This window comes from Triticum dicoccoides, chromosome 5B (assembly GCF_002162155.2).
Source record: "Triticum dicoccoides isolate Atlit2015 ecotype Zavitan chromosome 5B, WEW_v2.0, whole genome shotgun sequence".
NCBI classification, from domain to species: Eukaryota; Viridiplantae; Streptophyta; class Magnoliopsida; order Poales; family Poaceae; genus Triticum; species Triticum dicoccoides.
In genome coordinates, this window is record NC_041389.1 from 257,073,659 (window position 1) to 257,095,279 (window position 21,621).

Consider the following 21,621-nt stretch of genomic DNA (forward strand, 5'->3'; position numbering starts at 1 on the left):
TCAACGTGCTTCAGCGCTCGCCGGTGTTTGCTAGGCTTGCCGAAGGCAACAACCCACCGGTGAACTTTACTGTCAACGGCCACAACTACGACAAAGGGTATTATTTGGGTGACGATATCTATCCTCGACCACTATTGTCAAAATAATACCCAACCATGTCGGAGAGAAAAGAAAAAGATTTTCCCAAGAGCAAGAGAGTGCTAGGAAGAATGTCGAGCATGCCTTTGGTGTTTTACAATCTTGATGGGGCATCGTTCGGTATCCTGCTAATACTTGGAGCACGCAGAAACTGTGGGAGGTGATGACTGCTTGTGTGATCATGCACAATATGATCGTAGAAGACGAGCGCCCGGAACGTCTGTACGATCAGGGCTTTCAGTTTCAGGGTGAGAATGTTGTGCCTGAGCATGGAGTAGCGGCAACATTTGAGCAATTCACTCAGTTTCACGAAGACATGCATGATTGGGAAACTCACGTGCAACTGCAAAATGATTTGGTTGAATATATGTAGACTCATGTTGGCAACCAATAGATGTATCTTCTTTTACTCGTTTGCAAAACTATGTGAAACATTTTTATTTGTATTTGGCTTGTAAAACTATACTATTTATTTGGGCCGCTAAACTATTTTGCTTACATTTTCATTTCATAATATGTTTGAATGCAAATCAATGTAAAATTGGGCGGCCAGCCGGCCACGCCTGCACATATGGGTCGGCGCGTTGGACGCGCTGTCGACCCATATGAAAAACAGGGCGGACGCCGGGCAGGCGGCCGACCCAAACAAACAAAATCACCGTCCATTTGGGCCGGCCCGTTGGAGTTGCTCTTATCTCCTTAAAAAAAGAAAAAAGAAAAGGAGCGAGCCTATTATGCGGATGCAAGCGGACGCATCCATCCATCCGCGGACATATAGAGAGGGCCAAATTAAATTAGGCGAGTGTGGTTGTCGATGCTCTAAACCCCAACTGAGAAAATCCACCCCTTTCCTCTTCCTCCCACGCCTGGCGCCTCTCTCTCCACCACCGTATCCTGTTCTCCCCCCTCCTGCCATCGCGTTGCAAACCCTCGCAATCATGTGAACATCTCGCGATCCTCATATACACAGTTCCATGTGGCGCAATGCCCCTGCGCTAAACTTTTATGTTGTTGTTGTTGTCGCCAATTAAGGGACGGGAGCGGTACCAGCGATGGCGGGGACGGCGGCTGGTCGCTGCGGCCGATGGACGCGGAGCAGCTGCGGGAGTGTGGGCACCGGATGGTGGATTTCATCGCGGATTACTACAAATCCATCGAGTCATTTCCCGTCCTCAGCCAAGTCCAGGCACGACCACTCTTACTCTCGGCAAATCCTGCAGTACAACTTGTTCACGTGCTGCTTCCGCACCTTTATCGCCTATATTATGACTTGGCCTATTGATTGATCCATCTACTAGCTTTAATCCATGTGTTCTGTAAATAACTCTCTGGTATGGACTATATAACTCCGCTACTACTAATGATATAAGATGCGCAATTGTGAACAATCAGAGCCTTCAGTGTTGGCATACTTAGCTGCCACTCAGGAATGCTATGTTGCCTGATTTTGCAGCGGGAATACATACCAGAGCTTGAACAGATAAGGTAGAACTATGAAGACGATATCTCAGATGTGTATGGAGGCTACGAATCACCGTAACAATTATTAGAAGTGGTGGCTGCCGGGAGTATGAGGAAGTTGGAGTGGAGGACTGACTACCGAGGATCACAAAGACAGTAAGTAATGGGGACTGAGACTCAGAAGGTACCGTGCGTTGGCGAATATAGTGAATGGAAATTCAGAACTGTCAAAATTTACATACAATAGATGGCGTGGCTAACAGAGGAAAAAGTGCAGATGGTGGGGGATAATATGGTACTACTGATTGTGCCACTGAGGGAATGCAGTCGCGGGTATGGCTAAGTTTTAATCGCACAAACGTACAGATATAACATATAAGTCCCATGGGCCATGGCTATAGCACATTAATCATTAGGTGATTCTCGGATAATTGATACTGAAGACTTGACATATTTTTTTACTCACCCAGAATTGGACTTCATGCCTTTTCTAGTTCAACCAGAAAACTCTGGATCCTTCATGTTGTGAAGTGGTGATGTTGCAATTAAAAAATTAAGAAAACAGTCAAATTTACTACTCTTTATCTAGAGAAGATGGATTGTGTGAAGGAGTATCGTTGGCACTGACTAAGATCTGTGCATCCATTTCATTGCAGCCAGGATATCTGAAGGAACTTCTTCCAGATTCAGCTCCTAACCGACCTGATACTTTGGATGCCCTTTTTGACGGTGATCTTCCCTCCAGTCTACTTTGAAGTGATATCGGAATTTAAGTTATCAATTGCATTCCATGTGTTTGCCAAAAGAAACCTTCATTCATTCAGCAAATTGTTCTGATGCCCAGATATTCGTGAGAAGATAATACCTGGAGTAACTCATTGGCAAAGTCCAAGTTATTTTGCATACTATCCCTCAAATAGCAGCACTGCTGGATTCCTGGGGGAGATGCTTAGTGCTGCCTTTAACATCGTTGGCTTCAGTTGGATAACCTCTCCTGCTGCAACTGAGCTAGAGGTTATAGTCTTAGACTGGTTTGCAAAAATGCTTAAGCTTCCAAGCCAATTTCTGTCAGATGGTAAGAATGCAACCATATATTGTGGTTTGATACATAAATTATTTATTGATCTCAACATTATTTTTTGCAATTTGGTTCTTCTATAATATGTATCACCTCATAATTAACTGGCATGTCTAGGTAAAAAAAGAATGAGAACGTTTGATTGACAAATACTGCGTAAAAACTTTGCATACTTGGTTATTCGGTATTTATTTATTGTGCGTTGCCATTCTGTATTTATTCAACTACTCTTTATTGTTTCCTTCTTCTTTAACATATTGAGTGTCTGTCCCTCAAAAAAAAATATTGAGTGTCTGGTCTAGTTTTACGGGTTCAAGTCCTGGAAACAGCCTCTTGCAGAAATGTAGGGAAAGGCTGCGTACTATAGACCCAAAGTGGTCGGACCCTTCCCCGGACCCTGCGCAAGCGGGAGCTACGTGCACCGGGCTGCCCTTTTTTTTGTCTGGTCTAGTTTTACATAGAATCCTTAACTACTTCTTCAAGCTACTCCATTAAAACATGTGGTCGTTTCTTTCTTTTCCGCGGGCACCATTACATGACACTGACTACAATTTCCAAATCATATAGTGAAATAATCGGGTAACTCAGTATGAACAATCTGGCAACCACACACTATAAATCTGGTAAATGGTACAACAACAACAACAAAAAAAAATCTTTAGTCCCAAACAAGTTGGGGTAGGCTAGAGCTGAAACTCATAAGATCTCGTAGCTAACTCATGGTTTTGGCACATGGATAGCTAACTTCCACGCACCCCTGTCCATGGCTAGTTCTTTGATGATACTCCAGTTCTTCAGATCTCTCTTTACGGACTCCTCCCATGTCAAGTTCGGTCTACCCCGACCTCTCTTGACATTATCATCACGCTTTAGCCATCTGCTATGCACTGGAGCTTCTGAAGGCCTACGCTGAATATGCCCAAACCATCTCTCAGACAATGTTGGAGAAGCTTTTCTTCAATCGGTGATACCCCAAGTCTATCCCATATATCATCATTCCGGACCCTGTCCTTCCTTGTGTGGCCACACATCCATCTCAACATGTGCATCTGCGCCACACCTAATTGTTGAACATGTCGCCTTTTAGTCGGCCAACAATCAGCGCCATACAACATTGCCGGTCGAATCGGCGTCCTATAGAACCTGCCTTTTAGCTTTTGTGGCACTCTCTTGTCGGAGAGAACGCCAGAAGCTTGGCGCCACTTCATCCGTCCGATTTTGATTTGATGGTTCATATCTTCATCGATATCCCCATCCTTCTGCAGCATTGACCCCAAATATTTGCATAGATTTCTTGGTAGACATCGGCAACTCTGTAAGACTAAGTGGGGGATGTGCTCCAGTTAGAGTTACACGCTGCCACTTGTTTATCCTCCTACGTGCATCGGAATTGAAATAGTTTGATGCAATCCTAGAATCATGTGATTCAGACCGTGATTTGGACTATCCTTGATCTGAGATATCTACTTTATAGATGCCGCTTTAGCAGAATGTTATTCCCTCCATAAAGAAATATAAGAGTGTTTAGATCACTAAGGTAGTAATCTAAACGCTCTTATATTTCTTTACAGAGGGAGTACTTCGCTGCTATCTTTTGATGTAGTACATGTATATGTTTTTCCTTAGGGTAAAAATTGCGGACTTCTGTTCCTAGCAAAAGTCATGCTTCTGAGTTTCTCTATGGCATCCCTCTTTGCAGCGCCTGGTGGAGGAGTAATCCAGGGTACTGCCAGTGAAGCAGTTCTTGTTGTACTATTGGCTGCACGAGATAGAACTTTAAAGAAGCATGGGAAAAAGTCCCTTGAAAAGTTAGTAGTTTATGCATCTGATCAGACACATTCTGCTCTGCAAAAGGCATGCCAGGTATCCAGATATCATCCAACCAAAGTCCCACTAGAATGTTTTCCAGTTATTTGTTATGAATAAATTACCTGTCTTTTCTGTTCTTCAGGTTTGAAGTTATTTCAAAGAATTACAATTAGGTAGTTAGATAAATATGCATTATGTTCATGTACTTTTTATTTTATTTTCTGTTGACCTGAGGTAAAATTCTGTTGAAGATTGCAGGAATTTTCCCAGAGAACTTCAGAGTTGTCAAAGCTGACTGTAGTAAGAACTATGCTGTTGCACCTGAAGCAGTGACAGAGGCCATTTCCATTGACTTGTCATCTGGTTTGATACCATTCTTCATCTGTGCAACAGTAAGCAATAAGCCATGCTTTCTTCGTATGCAAACCTCTTTGAATTAGATAATGGAAAACTTGTATGTGAATTTCAACATTGATATTGCTAGAGATATATGCATTGTTGTTTCCCATTTGTATTAGGATTCCTACTTATCTCCTCTCTAGTACATGTATATATACTGGCCTTGAGCGCATGGAACAGATCAAGTTGCTTACATCTCAACATGATTTACTATACTATTTTAATGAACTACTTGAGGCGACTCGGGCGGCTCTTCAAACCCTAGCCGCCAGGGTCACCTCCACCTCCATTCCTTCCCTCCGCCGCTGCCGGAGGACGCCGCTGGGCTAAGCCCGGGGGCCGACGGCGGTGGCGGAGGCTCTCCTCCCTGGATCGCGTCGGAGGGGGTGGGGCGGGACCTCCACGCGCGTGACGGCGCAGCGGTGATTTGATCCATGGTGGCGCGATGTTGTGCTCCGGGCCGAGGCCTTGGGCGGCGGCGCGGTTGCCTGGTGGCGAGCCGGCGGCGGCGGCGTGAAGAGGGCGCCATGGAGGTCTGGGCTGGCCAGATCAGGATCTTGGGGCGGCGGCCCTAGACGGCGGCTGCGGGTGAAGCTCGGGCTTCCCGCGGCGGCATGGCGTGGTCCAGTCCATATCCAAGGCGGATCTGCGTCGGCGGTCTCGTGGTTTTGCCACGGATTGGTTCCGATCAGAGACGGTGATGAGCGTGCGGGATCGATCTCGGCGGCTCTCGCGGTTTGGTGAGGTGGGGTGGGAGTCCTCCTCCCAGGCTCCAGTGGTGGCGCATTCAGGCAGTGGCCGGTGTGCCAGGGCTCCTACGGTGGCACTGCTGTTGCGGTTGGTCGCCGGATCTAGGCGGCTAGATCTGGGGCTTTGAAGGCGGTCGAGACAGTGCACAGGTTGTCGGGTGGATTTCTTGGGACGGATCCGAGTGAAAACTTGGTCTTCGGTCGTTGGCCGGAGCCGGTGATGACGATGCCCTTATCATCGTTTCCTTCATGAAGGCATCATCGAGGTACAAATCCCACACCCACCCAACACCTCCGGGGGAAACCCTAGATCAGTTGATCAGATGACGACGGCATTCATGTGTCGTTACCCCCTTGGGGGCGGCATTCTTGGAGATGCACTCAGGCTCGAGGGACCAGCGGATGGCTTCTTCGGTGGAGCGGTGTTTCTTTCTACATATTCATGGCGGCGGCTCTTGGCGGCATGGGGCAGCGGAGGCTTGGCGTCAGATGTGTGGTGAAGGACACGCGCAAGAGGTCGACGCTGTCTGGCATCGTGGTGGCGTCGGCGGCAGCTAGACCGGGCAAGGTCGATGCAGCAGTACAACTCTGAAGATGGATTGGTGGCAGGTGGCTGCGGCGGCCTCATACCCGGCAGGCGTCCTGGTTGAGGAGCACGCCGGACTGGTGGGTGCCCATACCCGGCAGGCGTCCTGGTTGGGACCTCAGGTCTTAGATGTTAGGTTTGGCTGCGAGGACTGTTTGGTATTAGGCCCAGACTATCAACGCCCCTTCATCAACTGGACAGGAGTAGCGACAGATGTTGCTTAGATGGTGGCTTTGCTCTTACTGTTGTACGACTTTGTAAGGTCTTGTGTTAATAATTAATAAAATGGCCGTATGCATCGTCCAGATGCAGAGGCCGGGGGTATTCCTCCTTTTCTAAAAAAAACTTGAGTTAATATATACTCATATACTCCCTCCGTTCACAAATATAAGATTTTTTTTCTGAAAAGGGGGGATTCCCCGGCCTCTGCATCAGAAAGATGCATACGGCCATCTTATTAACAGAATAAAGTAGTGCCAACATGGTTCGAAAGGTCTCCTAAAGTAATAAAAAAGCACAGAAAGCTCACACAGAGCCAAAGAGGGCTAGAAACATCAACTAGCCAAGAAAAGACGCCACAACCGGCTGGCTAAAACTAGATAGGGATACTAAATGCCTATCCTATTACATGACCGCCATCCAAACCGGTTGAAGATATCCCGAGCTACCATCTCCCAGCGGAAAGACCCAGTAACCAAATGCTCCCTGGCCTCCGTCTGGGTGAGTAGCGACCACGAACGGATCAGTGCCGTAGTTCGGAATAAGACCTGCAAAAAATGTATACATGATATTCTGTTAAAAACCAAATCATTTCTGCAATTCCAGATAGTCCACAGCAAAGCACAAACTCCAACCCGAATATGTCTCGCTAAGTCAGGCTCAATCCCATTAAGCCATGTCCCAAATAACGCATTAACAGAATTCGGTGGATTGATATTAAAAGCAATGCGGACCGTCTGCCAAAGAACCTTGGCCAACGGGCAATCAAAAAAGAGGTGTTTGATAGTCTCATCCCGATCGCAGAAACTACACCTAGTAGGTCCTGTCCAATTACGCTTTATCAAGTTGTCCTTAGTTAAAATAACTTGTTTATGAACAAACCACATAAACACTTTTATTTTCAAAGGAACTTTGACATCCCAAACATGCTTGGACGTAGGAATGGAGTTTGAATTAATAACATCAATATACATTGATTTAACCGTGAATGCTCCAGACTTAGTCAACTTCCAGCGTAATTCATCGGGTTGTTGTGAAAGCTGGACTTCCATCAGTCTCCTAACTAGACGGAGCCATTCTTCCCAACGATTGCCCACTAGCGTTCGTCGGAACTGAATATTAAGGGGTGTAGATTGAAAGACCGATGCGACGAACACCTCACGTTGTTGAACAATGCGGTACAAAGACGGGTATTGGATGGCCAAGGGTGTCTCGCCGAGCCAAGTATCCTCCCAGAAACGTGTACTCGTGCCGTTTCCAATAACAAACTTCGTCCTATTAAACAATGCCTGTTTGACTTTCATCAGGCCTTTCCAGAAGGGTGAGTCGGTCGGCCTGACTGTAACCTGTGACAAAGTTTTTGTCTGAAGGTACTTGCTGCGAAGGATTTGAGCCCACATAGCATCATTCTCCGATGAGAGCTTCCACAGCCACTTGCTAAGAAGGCATTTATTCTTAACTTCTAGATTCTCAATACCTAGACCCCCTTGGTCTTTCGGTCTACAGATGATATCCCATTTAGCAAGCCGATATTTTCTTTTAAGCTCATCACCCTGCCAAAAGAAACGCGATCGATAGAAGTCCAGTCTCTTCCTAACACCAACTGGGACCTCAAAGAACGATAGGAGAAACATTGGCATACTCGTGAGCACCGAATTAATTAGGATTAATCGGCCTTCGTATGACATGAGCTTACCCTTCCAGCAACTCATTTTCTTCTCAAATCGGTCCTCGATGCACTTCCATTCTCTGTTTGTCAGCCTACGATGGTGGATTGGAATCCCCAAGTAAGAGAAGGGCAACTCTCCCAACTCACACCCAAACAATTGCCTATAAGCATCCTGTTCATCTTTGGCCCTACCAAAACAGAACAACTCGCTCTTATGGAAGTTAATCTTTAACCCGGTCAATTGTTCAAATAGGCATAACACAAGCTTCATATTTCTCGCCTTGGCCAAGTCATGCTCCATAAAGATGATTGTATCATCAGCGTATTGAAGGATGGAAACACCTCCATCAATAAGATGAGGTACCAATCCACCTACTTGACCATTTTCCTTAGCCCTTCCTATCAAAATTGCTAACATATCCACCACAATGTTAAACAAGATAGGGGACATCGGGTCTCCTTGTCTTAGGCCTTTATGTGTCTGGAAACAGTGACCTATGTCATCATTAACTCTAATTCCCACACTACCTTTTTGCGTAAATGATTCAACCTGTCGGCGCCAGGCTTCATCAAAACCTTTCATACGCAATGACTGTTGGAGGAATGGCCATTTGACCTTATCATACGCTTTCTCGAAATCCACCTTAAAAATTACTCCATCTAATTTTTTGGAATGGATTTCATGGAGTGTTTCATGCAGGACTACCACCCCTTCAAGAATATTTCTGTCCGGCATGAAAGCGGTTTGGGACTGTTGCACCACAGCATGCGCAATCTGTGTGAGTCTGTTCGTCCCGACCTTGGTGAAATTTTTGAAACTAACATTGAGGAGACAGATCGGCCTGAATTGCTCAATTCTCACCGCATCCGTCTTCTTAGGAAGCAGTGTGATAGTCCCAAAATTCAAGTGAAATAATTGAAGCTGTCCAGAGAACAGATCATGGAACATAGGTAGTAAATCCCCCTTAATAATGTGCCAGCACTTTTTATAGAACTCTGCCGGGAATCCATCCGGTCCGGGAGCCTTATTGTTTTTCATCTGTGCAATAGCATCAAACACCTCCTTCTCCGAGAACGGGGCAACCAGAATATCATTATCGGCAGCCGATAGCTGAGGTACATCCTCAGTCCTGGACTCATCGAGGGACACACAATTATCCTCCGGAGGTCCAAATAACTGCTTATAATATTCGGTAATATATGTCTTTAGGTTATCCTGCCCTAAAATAGTGCCCTCGTCTTGCTCAAGCTGAAAGATACGCTTCTTTCTGTGTTTGCCATTAGCTATCAAATGGAAGAACTGAGTATTCGCGTCCCCCTGGACCACTTTGTGGACTTTAGCACGCAAAGCCCACTTCAATTCTTCTTCGCGGAGCAGTTCTTTTAACCTCTTCTCCGCCTCATTTTTAACCTGAAGCTCAGCTGGCGTTAAAATATTGGATTCGGCCTGTATGTCCAGGGCCTGTATAAGAGTAAGGAGTCTATCCTTTTCAATCTTATACTCACCACTGAGGTGCTTAGCCCAACCCCGTAAGAAACTTCTCAGATGCCTAATCTTATTCTGCCAACGCTCAATCGTAGTTTTGCCTCCTACACCTTTAACTCATTCCCTGGCAATCAAGTCCAAGAACCCCTCACGTTCAAACCATGACATCTCGAAAGAGAAGGTGTTCTTGTTACCCACGTGGTTCGGCTCCCCTGAGTCCACGAACAATGGGGTGTGATCAGAAATTCCCCTCGAAAGAGCTTGCACCGTAACCAGAGGGAACTTTTGTTCCCACTCCACGCTCGCAAGAACTCGATCAAGTTTTTCATAGGTTCGGTTTGGCAGCGCATTAGCCCAGGTAAACTTTCTACCAGAAAGCTCAATCTCTCTCAGATCCAAGCTTTCAATAATGGTGTTGAACATGAACGACCATCTGCCGTCAAAGTTATCATTGTTCTCCTCTCTCCTCCTGATGATATTGAAATCACCTCCAACTAAAATTGGCAGCTGTTCTGACCCACAGATTCGAACAAGGTCCGCCAGAAACTCCGCTTTAAGCTCGGGCTGTGCGGCACCATAAACCGCTACCAAAGCCCAGTTAAAACCATCTATCCTAGACCTAACTCGAAACTTCACCGCGAAGTCGCCCATCACTACACTTCTGACTTCAAGCGAATCGCATCTCACACCTAGTAAGATACCACCCGATCTTCCTCGCGGAGGGAGGCAATGCCAATCGAAATCAATACCACCCACAAGAGAAGAGAGAAACTGGGGCGCAAAGTTATCTCTACCCGTCTCCGATAGAGCAACAAAATCTAACCTCTGCTCTAAAGCCGCCTCAGCTAGGAATCTTCTTTTAGCCAAGTCCTTCAGACCTTTGCTATTCCAAAAAATTCCTCTCATAATTCATCATGGAATTTTTTAGTGGTTCGAATCCTAGCACTCCTACGGACAGCGGAATCGGGATAGATCTTCCGTTTCCACTTACGCTTAGGTTTACTAAGCTCTGTCGCCCGGTCCTCATGACCGGGTTCACAAAAATCACTAGCATCATTCTCTAGGGGTACATCATCTTCCTCAGAGTCATTATTGGGGGGTGCTAGATCCGCACACAGATTATCAAGCACTCTAACCCCTAACGCATCAATCTCATCATCATTCATTGGTTTAACTGCTGCAAGATTACGAATAGTCTCTAAAGCACGTTCCGCCTCCAAATCTAATAGATCATTCACCGAATTGGTAATCTCACTATCCGTAGCACCTAGTGAAACTCCTAATTGGTTTGCATTATTTATAATGTCCTTATTAGAAAAATGCAATAAGGAATTAGATAAGTTGACGGACATACCAGAAGATAAAGCAGCCTCCTGAAGCTTAGCCGCCCTCATAGCGCACCGCTGCTGCATATCATCCACCTCAGGGATGTCGAGGATGCGAGCACTCATCCGTCTTCCCTCGGAGATAGGGTCCGGGATCCCACCAAACGCGATAACCTCCTCCCTAGTAACACCTGGCACTGAAACCCTCAAAGGTGGTGCCGAGGTTACCAGAGATGGCGTCTGCGGGCTCCCGATCCCCATAGACGGGTGCCCCACACCAGGGACCCCGACCATAGGTAGGGGCGAAGAGGTGAGAGTGGGAGCCGCCTGCCCGCACCCTCCTCCCACCCCAGCCGCGGGCTCAGGCGAAAGAGCCATCGGCGAGGGAGAAGCGGTCCTCCTGACCGTCGGTGAAGAGGGAGGAGACAGGGCCTCCTGCCCCGGCGTCCCCCCAAACGCAGCTGCTGCCGCGGTGGTTACCGCCACCATCGGAGTAGCAGGAGTCGAGGCCGCCTGCCTCGGGCTCCCTCTCCCAGCACCGGCCGACCCCCTCGGGGCCGGCGTCACCGACGCCACCAGGATCGGTATGAGGATGGGAGAAGACGAGGCCACCTGCCCCGGACCCCCTCCCCCACAACCCATCACGCCCGCAGTCGCCGTCACCGGAGTCGCGTCCACGTGAGGCGCCGGGAGAAGAGAAGCACCCTCCGGCCTCCTCTCCGAAGCACCTACCAAAGGCCTTGCCGGCCGTCCAGCAAACAATCCAGCATCCCCCTCGAACTCCAACAGAGGGAGCGTGTGCTCAAGATAATCACCAGACTCTACCCGGTCACTCCATAGCCTGGGAGGTGCCGAAGCTGGCTCAAAAGACCCAAAACGCAGAGTAGTCATGGGCACCGCTGGTGAAACTGCGGGCTCAACCCCGGTCCCATCCCCAGGCGACTGAGAGGCTGGGTGAGAACCGTTAGACCCCTCTCGCATGGGCCCATCTGACGGTGCCCCCTTGGCCCCCGCATTACCATCACTGTCGTGCATGTCAACATCGTTACCATTAACCGCATCAGCAAATAAATCGATGTCCTCAAACTCGATCTCTAGCGGGAACACCTCTCCCCTATAGGTCCAGTTGACCTTATCAGGCACGAACTCAATATCCAGAACACTTACTAAAAGCCGGGCCACCCCATGGGCACGTGTGAACGCCATATCCACTTTTTCTGTCTTTCCAACCATGATGCCCATACTGGCCACCACACGAGCATCCTGCAGAGGCTTAGAAGGAGCCCCTAAAAACCGCAACCAGACCTGCGTAAGCGGCTTTCCCTTAGGCTCAACCTGCTTCCACTCGTTAAACTCCAGGATACACTTAGTACCGGGGACTTTACACAAGCCAAAGCTCAACAATCTCTGCAAATCATCCACATATGAGAAATCAACCTTAAAAACCCTGTCCTCGATAAGCACCAACTCCCATCTAAAATCCCCGGGAGCCAGCTCCTGAAGCCTCCTCACAATCTGTGCCTCAGTCACCTCGCCCTGGGTCGCTCTCACAATCCCGGTAGTCAAGCTCAGGGTATCTTCCGGGACCTCTCTCGCCGCCGGGGACTCAAAAAACATGAGCTCAGCACAATAGACTCCATAAATATTCAGCGTCGGAGGCAGGTCACGCAACAACGGGCAGTCTCCCGAGTCATGTGCAGGCTTGCCACACGACTCACACAGCTGGGCCACACACTCAGCAATGAAGTGGCCCTTCTCACCACAACGGTAGCAAATCATCCTCTCCTTCTTACGAGCATATTTGGACGCCCTCTCGGCATCAGACCTGTCGGTAGCCTCATCCACCGTCCCAGCCTCAGGAACCTCAACACTGGCCAAGGCGTTCACCTCCTCCATCGCCCGTGAAGGGAGCTCAGTGGAAGTAGGGTCAGACTCCACTGTAGCAGCCATAGGAACAACAGCCCTGGGCGGGGGCGGTCGGCGAAATCTCCCACGGCCCCCACCCCGACCACCACGATGGCCACGAAAGCCTCCTCTCTGACGGTGATCCGGGCCGGAGGCCCCCTCGACAAAGCCACCTGCCGGGCCGAGAAACGGTCTCTCAGCAGACCCGTCGCTTTGCCAGGCATATCCACGACCTCCTCCCGTAGAAGAGGATCCCCGGTGCTGTCCGTCACCATACGCATCGTACCCATCATCCCCCCACTGGCCTCGGGGCGGATCGTTGGGCTCTCTGTTGTTTGTCTGAGTCGGACCGGACCGGTTTTGCGCCGGCCTAGCAACGTAATGGGGCGGAGGTGCAGCCTGTGGTTGATTGCCTGCGGTCGCCGGCCAGCCCCCATTAGGCCGAGGCCCTCCACCGCGGCCAGCAGGAGTCTCACCAGACGCACAAATATAAGATGTTTTGTATATTTTCAATATGGACTATATACAAACTGAAATGAGTGAACAAACACACTAAAACGTGTCTATATACATCCGATTCTGAATAAAGTTAGAACATCTTATATTTATGAACGGAGGGAGTAGTTACTAAAAATTTGAGGTCCTGATATTAGACCAGCGTCTGTTTATCCTATTGGTCATGTAAGTAATGTTGAATAATGTTGTTCACGATGTAAGTTTCTGACGATGGGAAAATATTACATGGAAAGGTTCCTCAGGTTGTAAATTACATGATAATAAGCAGTACAGGTTTCAATGCAACCTCAAATAACTTGTAAACTACGAGAGTGATTCAATCTCATCTACGAGATAAAAAAAACAAAATGCACTGCTGGTATCCATTGCATGGTCACTAAGAAGTTGTCTTTTTTGTGTCTCATAAATGAGTGATTTTGATCCTTACATTTTGCACCGGATATAGGACATCCCTTTTCTATACCTACTGATTATTTATGAAGTTTTTGGAACTTCTATACCATATTGTCCCAGGATTGCAACCAGGACATCCTGATCATATAAGCCATTGTAATAGATATAAGTGTTTGCAATATACGAACTGCTCCCGCACAGAATCAGGTTTGCAGTTATTTCCACCCGAAAGATATTGCCTTAAAGGCTTAAAACCATACAATGGCAAATCTAAGCTGAAAATAAAATAAAATCTGAACTCTTTATTCCCAGTCGGATACTCTTAAGGCCTTGTTCGGTTGACAGGGAATTGGAGGGGGTTGGTAGGGATTAAATCCTCTACAAGTCAAAATCCCCTTAAATCCCCTCCAATCCCTTTGAGAAGGGGTGTGACTGAACAAAGGCCTAAAGGCAGTGGTGCCAGTTTGTTTACATTAGATAATTCCAACACCACTTACTGGTGTAGTATGTGTCCAGTGTATTTGTTAGCTGTGTAGTTTCCCCTTTACATAGGCTTCTATTTGCATATGTACTGGTTACTTTAACGATGACCTATGATCAAGAAAATGGGATTACCATGCAACACATGATCTAGTCTTAGAGGCGAGACTAGGAACCTATTTTGTGTTTATGTTTCCACATATGCTTATGAGTTTTCCTCTAAATCTCACATTCAAGAACCATGGCAATTATAGCACAGAAATAAATATTAATTACAAACGTGGAAGTAAATAATAACATTTATTATTGCCTATAGGGCATATTCCCAACACACGCGGGAGGCAAATCTCCTACCATGCACTTTTGCATTGGACGCCGGTGACCGCGTCGGTGTTGGCCTAGAAGAACAACCGACAGCGCAGCAGGCATCCCTTCCGGAAGTTGTGCAGCCTTGCAGGGCAGCCATGGCATAGGACGGGAGGGCAGAGAGCACCGCGTTTGGAAGCACCCCTTGCCGCAGAAGGTGAAGCCCTCGTTTTGATGTGGATGTTCTCAACGAACCCTTCCAGGATCATGCTGCTGGTGAAGATCACCAGGCTCCGATACTAAACTAGTATGAACCTTAAATGTGATTGAAAATTGCCGGAATGCTTGACTGGGGCTATCACTCTAGCCATGGCGCTCCAGAGCAGAGGTTATAGAATAGGTAACTGCATAACGCTGTAACAGAATAATAGGAAGATATATATTTGGGTTTCTTGCTGACATTTGTTAGATAGACAGCCAAAGCATTATATAGCCGGCTTTACCACAAAATTAAGGAACTACCAACTTGTGTACCAGGAAACTAATTATATGCAAGTGATTAGTAAAATCCCTACTTGCTAAAGGTAACTAAGATACTTATCCCCTGGGTAACTGGGATCCTTATCTCTGACCACTCTTTGTAACATGATTACATGATGAATGTTACAAAAAATAAACTGGAATGATGTTCTCCGATGTGTAATAAGCTTATCTTTTTATCTGGTAACACATATTTTTGCTCCTTATTTACTTTCTAAGGAAAGCTCTTATTTGTTTCAGGTAGGCACAACATCTTCATCGGCCGTGGACCCCTTGCCTGAACTAGGAAACATAGCACAGGTGTTTAGGCCCATTGGTTGAATTGGGAAATTATATTTGTATAATGAAGTAATATAATCAGTCTGTATTTGATACTTTCTCTTGCTATATTTTCTACAAGTATTTTCCAAAAAATTGACGATCTTCTGCCAGGCAGGAATAGAACACAGTTGTGTTGGTGCTAGTTCGAAACCTAGTTATGTCCACTTTTGAGGAACAAGTCTGTGCATTGATGGGTAGTAACTGGTAGCTGGTAGGTTAACAGTGTTTCCCAAAAAAATTATATGGGACCAGTACTTTGAAAAATAATCCTTGTAGATTGATTTTTTATTTTTTTGTCCATATGTTAATCCCAATCAATCTAAATTTGCGGTACAGCTAGAACTAGGTATTTATCAGCTCTCTAGTGGGAACCAATACTGTCCTATGTCTGGGATTTTTCTGGAGCATGTTTTTGGGATGTTGGTTGCACCCCCACTGTTATTAGCAACCTTGTTTTTGTATATGACTTGTGCAAATTGTACATATTGTTATTCATGAATGTACTTTCACTAATTATTTCTTTTTATAATTCTTGTTAGGGCCATGACATGTGGTTCCACATTGATGCTGCATATGCTGGAAGTGCTTGTATATGCCCAGAGTATCGACATCACCTTGATGGAGTGGAAAAAGCTGATTCATTCAATATGAATGCACACAAATGGTTCCTCACAAACTTCGACTGTTCTTTGCTATGGGTTAAGGTAAGCCATGTGATACTGTTCCAATTGGGATAACATGATTTGCGCTTCTAAATAATCTCGCTTTTCTTGTTTTTTCTAAGTATATCAAAATTGATATTGCACAAACTGACATCACACATAACGAACAGGACAGGAGTTATCTTGTGGAAGCATTGTCTACAAATCCAGAGTTTCTTAAGAATAAGGTTAAAATCTCCTTTCTATGTTTTTCTCTTGGAGATTTTCATCATTTCATGGAAGTGCATTTTAATCTACTTTCGGAACTGAATTCTGGATGCTTGTTCGTTTATCTTTTTTTCTCGTACATGCATCAAAGCGCATGTCTTTTTGTATTAGGAGAAAGTGTCGAAACGATGTGCATCTTATACAACTCAAAGAAACAAAAAAAACTAAATTTAACAAAGAATTAAACCTAGGCAAAGAAACGGAGAAACCGAATGAAACAAGCGAAGAAACAAAAAACTGTACAACTTCCCTACTGCTGCTGTTACAGTGGCCACGGCGTCGAGCGTCTTGAGACAATCTCCTTAGGGTTAGGGACTTTGCACCAGTGTTGATCCTCAGTTTCCAAATCCCAGTGGTAACCCGCTGGTTGTCACTGGACCTGTTTGTTACCGGGAGCTATTTTTACTAGTGGAGTAAAATGCACCGGAGGTTCTATAAGTATGAAAAAGCACATCTATGTCCTAAAAGTGGATAAGTGGTATGCACATGTAAGTCCTAAAAGTGGATAAGTGGTAGTGACCACCTGTCCAATGGAATATCTCACCCAAGCAGCAGCAGCGCGCGCTCGCCGTTGCTGTCACGGCCGCGAGCTACCCCTAAGTGCTGGTCACCCTGGCCAGCGTGTCCCTGTCCACCGGCCAATGTGTGTAACAGTCTACTCCTTGATCAATTCCCACTTCTGCACATTCCTATGCACATCAGTTCTCTCACGCTTGGGCATTGGCATGCTCTTGCACCATCGTGAAGCTCTCATGAAGGTGCTAGGGTGGTACGGCAAGCTGCTGGATGACGGCACCCGCAAGACTGCTGAAACCACCAGCAACATCTGGAACCACTGGAAGTATTACACACACCTGAGATGGATTGTCCAGGTGGATTCTGCTCGGAGGAATAGAACCAAGCCCGAGAGTCAGGCTACATAGTCTCAGAGGTTCCAAATATTGCTCACTGGGAGGTTCCAAACAAGAGCTATTAACCTCTGTGGCATCCTGTCTAGTTCGAACACCTCGCTTAGAGTGTCCGAATGCACATAGTATCACCGGTGCAACTCTCTGAACTCACTTGGAGGGACAAACAACTAACACTTGGTGGATCCAATCAGGAAAAACACAGAGAAGATTATGGATGGAACTTTTGAGATTTGATCGAGTTTTTTAAGGTTTGAGTTTGAGCACTTAGCAAGAATTTCTTCTCCTCACTAGGGTCAAGATTCCCCTTTTGATAGTATTGGCATATTTATGACTCAAAGTGATCCTGTATCACAAAAGTCTAAAAAGTCCTTAATCATGCTGATTTTTTTTCAAAGATTTTGAGGGGTCGAAAACCATTTTCCAACTAGCATCTTTTCGGACTTCAGCTTATCATCACTAGAGTAAATTATTTGTTGTCCTGAAATATCAAAAGCCACTATGGTGGCCTAGATGCACTTTCAGATGGGAATCGCCCGGGATAGGGCCAAAGTGTTGGGTGATATTATTCCTGGAGGGTAAACCCCATCCTCGTGTACAGAGTGTGCGGTTGGCCACCTTTTCCCAAACCACGATGTAACAGTGTTTCTTTTCTAACATTGTTATGCAAAGCATTTGAGTATTCAGTCCACGAAGAAAAATTATCCCCTGCAGTTTTAATTGATTGACTTGACAAACTGAAAAATATATTTTCAAGAGAACAAAAAGATTGTGTTGAAAGAACAATGGCATGTCTGTATTCCTGCAATGTGATCAAAAGAATTACGTGTAACAGCTCATTACTGAGTTTCTACATTTGGAAATAAGTCAGCTTTGATGAGTTTACGTAAAATTATGTTTCGATTGTGACATAAGAACTGTTTTACATTTTCAGGCTTCCCAAGCAAATTCTGTTGTTGATTTCAAGGATTGGCAAATTCCACTTGGTCGTCGTTTTAGGTGAAATCTTTTTGGCGACTTTGATAACCACCATTTGTCAAATTTACTGTTTTTCTTTTACAAATTTAATACTCCCTCCGTTCCTAAATGTAAGTCTTTGTAGAGATTCCACTATAAACCACATATGGATGTATATAGATGCATTTTAAGTTTAGATTCATTCATTTTGCTTCGTGTGTAGTCCATCTAGTGGAATCTCTATAAAGACTTATATTTAGGAACGGAGGGAGTAGTTTGGTACTTCCAATTTTGATAAGGAATTAATTCTCCCATACTTATATGTATTTGTTATTTGTTCTATAATTCTTTTCTCCATAGAGAAATATATAGAGAACCCAGCATTCAAGGTGTGTCAGCTAGGTCCTATAAGCATGAAAATCTGGTCACACATACACTATGTTTTCCAAAAAGAATAGACCCGAAAACATAGTATGTGAGGAGATCCCCCCCCTCCCTCACCTCTCGCGACCGCGTCGCCCCCGCGGGCGGCCGGCCGCGCGCCGATCTCTCCCCCCTCCAGCCCCCCTCTCCCCTTCCTCCCCGCCGCCGTCGCTGGCGCCCTCGACCGGCCTGGCCCTGGGGACGCTGGTGGCGGTGGCCCTCCTGACCTTCCCCTCCCGGTGGCTCCCCGGCGCGGGGCGGAGCTGCACCGGGGGGGTGCTCCTAGGCGGCGGCGGTCTAGCTGGCGGTGGGGTTCCTCGTCGCCGAGCGGGCGGGTGGCGGCGCCGTCGTTGGCGGCGGGTGGCGCTGCGGCTCGTCCTGGCGGCGGCGCTCGGCCCAGATCTAGGCCCTACGGGGTAAATCTGGACCTGGGCGGGCCGTCGGCGTGATTCCCGGGAGGCGGGGGAGCGGCGTTGCGCGACGGGGTGCTGGCGGTGCTGACGCCAGCCTGCTGCAGTACGGCCAGCGGGGCTTAGCGGGCCCGTTTCGGGCCTGGCCGGGCCAGGGGTGGCCTGGTATGCCCCGCTGCCGTGTCCGGTCGGCTACTGCGACGGTGCTGGAGGCCGGGCTTCTCGCATGACGGCGGTGGAGGTGGTTCCCTTCCACTCGGCCTTGGTGCTGCTGCTCTCGTCGCGTGGTGCTTCTCTCCGGTCTTCTCGGCCTCGTGTTGGTGCTCGTAGTGAGACGGCGTGGGTGGTGGCGCAACCGTGATGGCGCATTGGGCGGTGGTTTGGATGGTAGGCTCCGGATGGGCGGTGGTGTTTGGTGTGCGGGAGAAATCCTTGCCGGTTCGTCCGGCTCCGATGCGGTGACACCGGCGGGTGCCACCATTCCTTCTTGAAGGGTGTCGGTGGTAGCCATCCCCCACTTTCCTCCGCATACCGGGGGAAACCCTAGGACTCGTCCGGGCAGCAGCGTCGTCGGCGTCGCATACCTTGCCTTCCGCGCTTTGTCGAGCTGCCGTTGTTGGCATTTGTTTCTTCTTCTTTTCTGTCTTTGGGCTTGTTGTGCTGCTCGCCCCAGCATCGCGTTGTGTACTGTTGGTTGGTTGCTTTGGAATACAAAGCGGAGGAAAACCCTTTTTGGGTAAAAGAATAGACCCTAAAAATATATATTCTAATGTTAAAGGCCCAGTCGCTCACAGCTTACCACAATGTCGGCGTTGTACGTGTCTAGCGGTTGCTGCTCAGCTACGTCTATTAATGAGGTTGCCAGGCTCCCCCCCTGGATAGCTACGAGCCCCCAGGCTTCTTGAATTGGAAGATATAATTTTGAGGGTATTTTTGTTGAAAAATAGCGCCTGTTTGGCATCAGTCAACGCACGGTTTTGTGTCGAATATTATGTTCAAGGTAGGTTACAGTTGGACTTTGAGTTGTACCGTGTGTAGAGTGTACAAGGTATGGAGTTATGTTCTTGTAGGACGCTTGTATCCTAGGCCTCCTATATCGACACCTATATCATGTGGGGTAGATACACGATGAACCTATGTCAACATAATAGCACAGACACACAAAGAGAGCCGGCGGCGTGTGCCAGCGCCAGGGCGGCCAGGGTGTAGTATTGCGTTAGTTTCATGGGGACGTAGCCGAGTTCGGTGAACCTTATTAAAAAATCTTGGTGTCATGCCTCATACGATTGCTTGTCCTTGGTAAGATCGACTGCATACCTCGGTTTTAATTTTAGTAAGTGGTATCAGAGTGAGGTTGCACAAAAATCTGCGGGAAACGGTCGTAATACCAGACAAAGTCGTCGGCGAGTTGCGATCCAGAAGCAGACGTTGGTCGTGTTGTAATCTTTACTGAAGCAATCAAGAGGAGCAGGTCGATTGCTCGATCATGGCGGTGGTGGAATCATGTAGCAACAGGTGTTCTCAGTGTCTGAAAGTCGATGAGATCGATCAAAGCGGCTGCCGCCTAACGCCCAGAGGCCCGAGCTGCATGCGAGGCCTAGGCAGCATGGAGAGCCACGTGGCCCAAGCACGGGAGCAGGAGAACACAACCCATGCGAGCTGAGGCAGCAGGCTGATTGGCTTCAAGACAAGACAAGCCCGCGTGAGAGGCTGCTTAGGCACAAGATTTGTTGGAAAAAAGACTGCCAGGGCTAGGAGCATCTCCAGCCGTTTGGGCTCCCCAGCGGCATTTTTTCAGCCGGATGGGGTTGCGCCGGCGGAATTTTGGCTCTGAGGTCTGGATTGTTTTCAGTTGTGCCCCCGCCCAAGAAGCAGCAGAGCTTCATCCAGCGGACTCGTGGCACCACGTCCAGGCGCCTCTCCTCCTAGGCTCTTCGCCAAGCACCTTCTAGAGCCGGACCAGGCCACACCAGGCCGCGGCGGCTGCGGCACTCGCGTCTGCGCTCAACTCGGCCAGCCTTCCAAGACGCTCAGCTCGTCCGGTGTCCGTGGCTCAGCACCCGCTCGACCTCCGGCGTCCGCTCGTGCGTGCTCGACCTGCACGCGACCCGAGCTCCGCCCCGGACGCCGGCCACCACGAGGCCGAGGAAGGAGAGCGGCCTGGCTCGGGCGTGCTCCTCGGGCTGGAGTGTTGTGGTGTGGGCATGGCGCGGAGCTGGTCCGGTGTGTGGGCGAGCAGACGCGGCGGTGGCAGGCCATGCCGTCCTTCCATGGCTGCGTGCGGTAGCGCCCCGGGTGGAGCCAGCACTCGAAGACGCCCCGACAGCCCGACCAGCCCGGCCGCCCCACGTGCCGCCCGGCCTCGCCCTGGCTCCCCGCTGGCCGCCGCCAGCCGTGCCCGTGTGAGGGCTGCGCCCGCCGGTGCGTGGCTCCGGGCTGGGGCCGCCTGTGGCTGGCGCGCCCGGTGCCGGGGCCGCCCGTGGAGGAGAGAGAGTGAGGAGAGAGGCTGACTCGTGGGGTTTCGCATGCGAAGAATAGCGCCGGCGCCCCCAGCTCCCTGGGTTTGGGTGGGATCGCCAGACGTAATTTTGGCCAAATCCGGCGCTATTTGAGC

The 21,621-nt window shown here is 48.2% G+C and overlaps 1 protein-coding gene across 4 annotated transcripts in view; it reads left to right on the top strand.

Moving 5' to 3' along the window:
• The first annotated feature begins 929 nt into the window (after positions 1 to 929).
• LOC119308289 (tryptophan decarboxylase 2) overlaps positions 930 to 21,621 on the top strand; it is a 27,691-nt gene continuing 6,999 nt past the window's right edge. For 2 of the 4 annotated variants that reach the window (XM_037584389.1, XM_037584393.1), the window contains exons 1-10: positions 930 to 1,078; positions 1,171 to 1,324; positions 2,256 to 2,328; positions 2,444 to 2,674; positions 4,377 to 4,540; positions 4,738 to 4,878; positions 15,300 to 15,359; positions 15,920 to 16,084; positions 16,213 to 16,269; positions 18,152 to 18,216. In XM_037584389.1, the coding sequence (XP_037440286.1) occupies positions 1,077 to 1,078; positions 1,171 to 1,324; positions 2,256 to 2,328; positions 2,444 to 2,674; positions 4,377 to 4,540; positions 4,738 to 4,878; positions 15,300 to 15,359; positions 15,920 to 16,084; positions 16,213 to 16,269; positions 18,152 to 18,216 (1,112 nt within the window). In that variant the 5' untranslated portion in view covers positions 930 to 1,076. Of the gene's footprint in view, positions 1,079 to 1,170; positions 1,325 to 1,594; positions 1,933 to 2,255; positions 2,329 to 2,443; positions 2,675 to 4,376; positions 4,541 to 4,737; positions 4,879 to 15,299; positions 15,360 to 15,919; positions 16,085 to 16,212; positions 16,270 to 18,151; positions 18,217 to 21,621 lie in introns of those variants that run through there. The other 2 variants (XM_037584391.1, XM_037584390.1) reach the window with 2 other exon arrangements.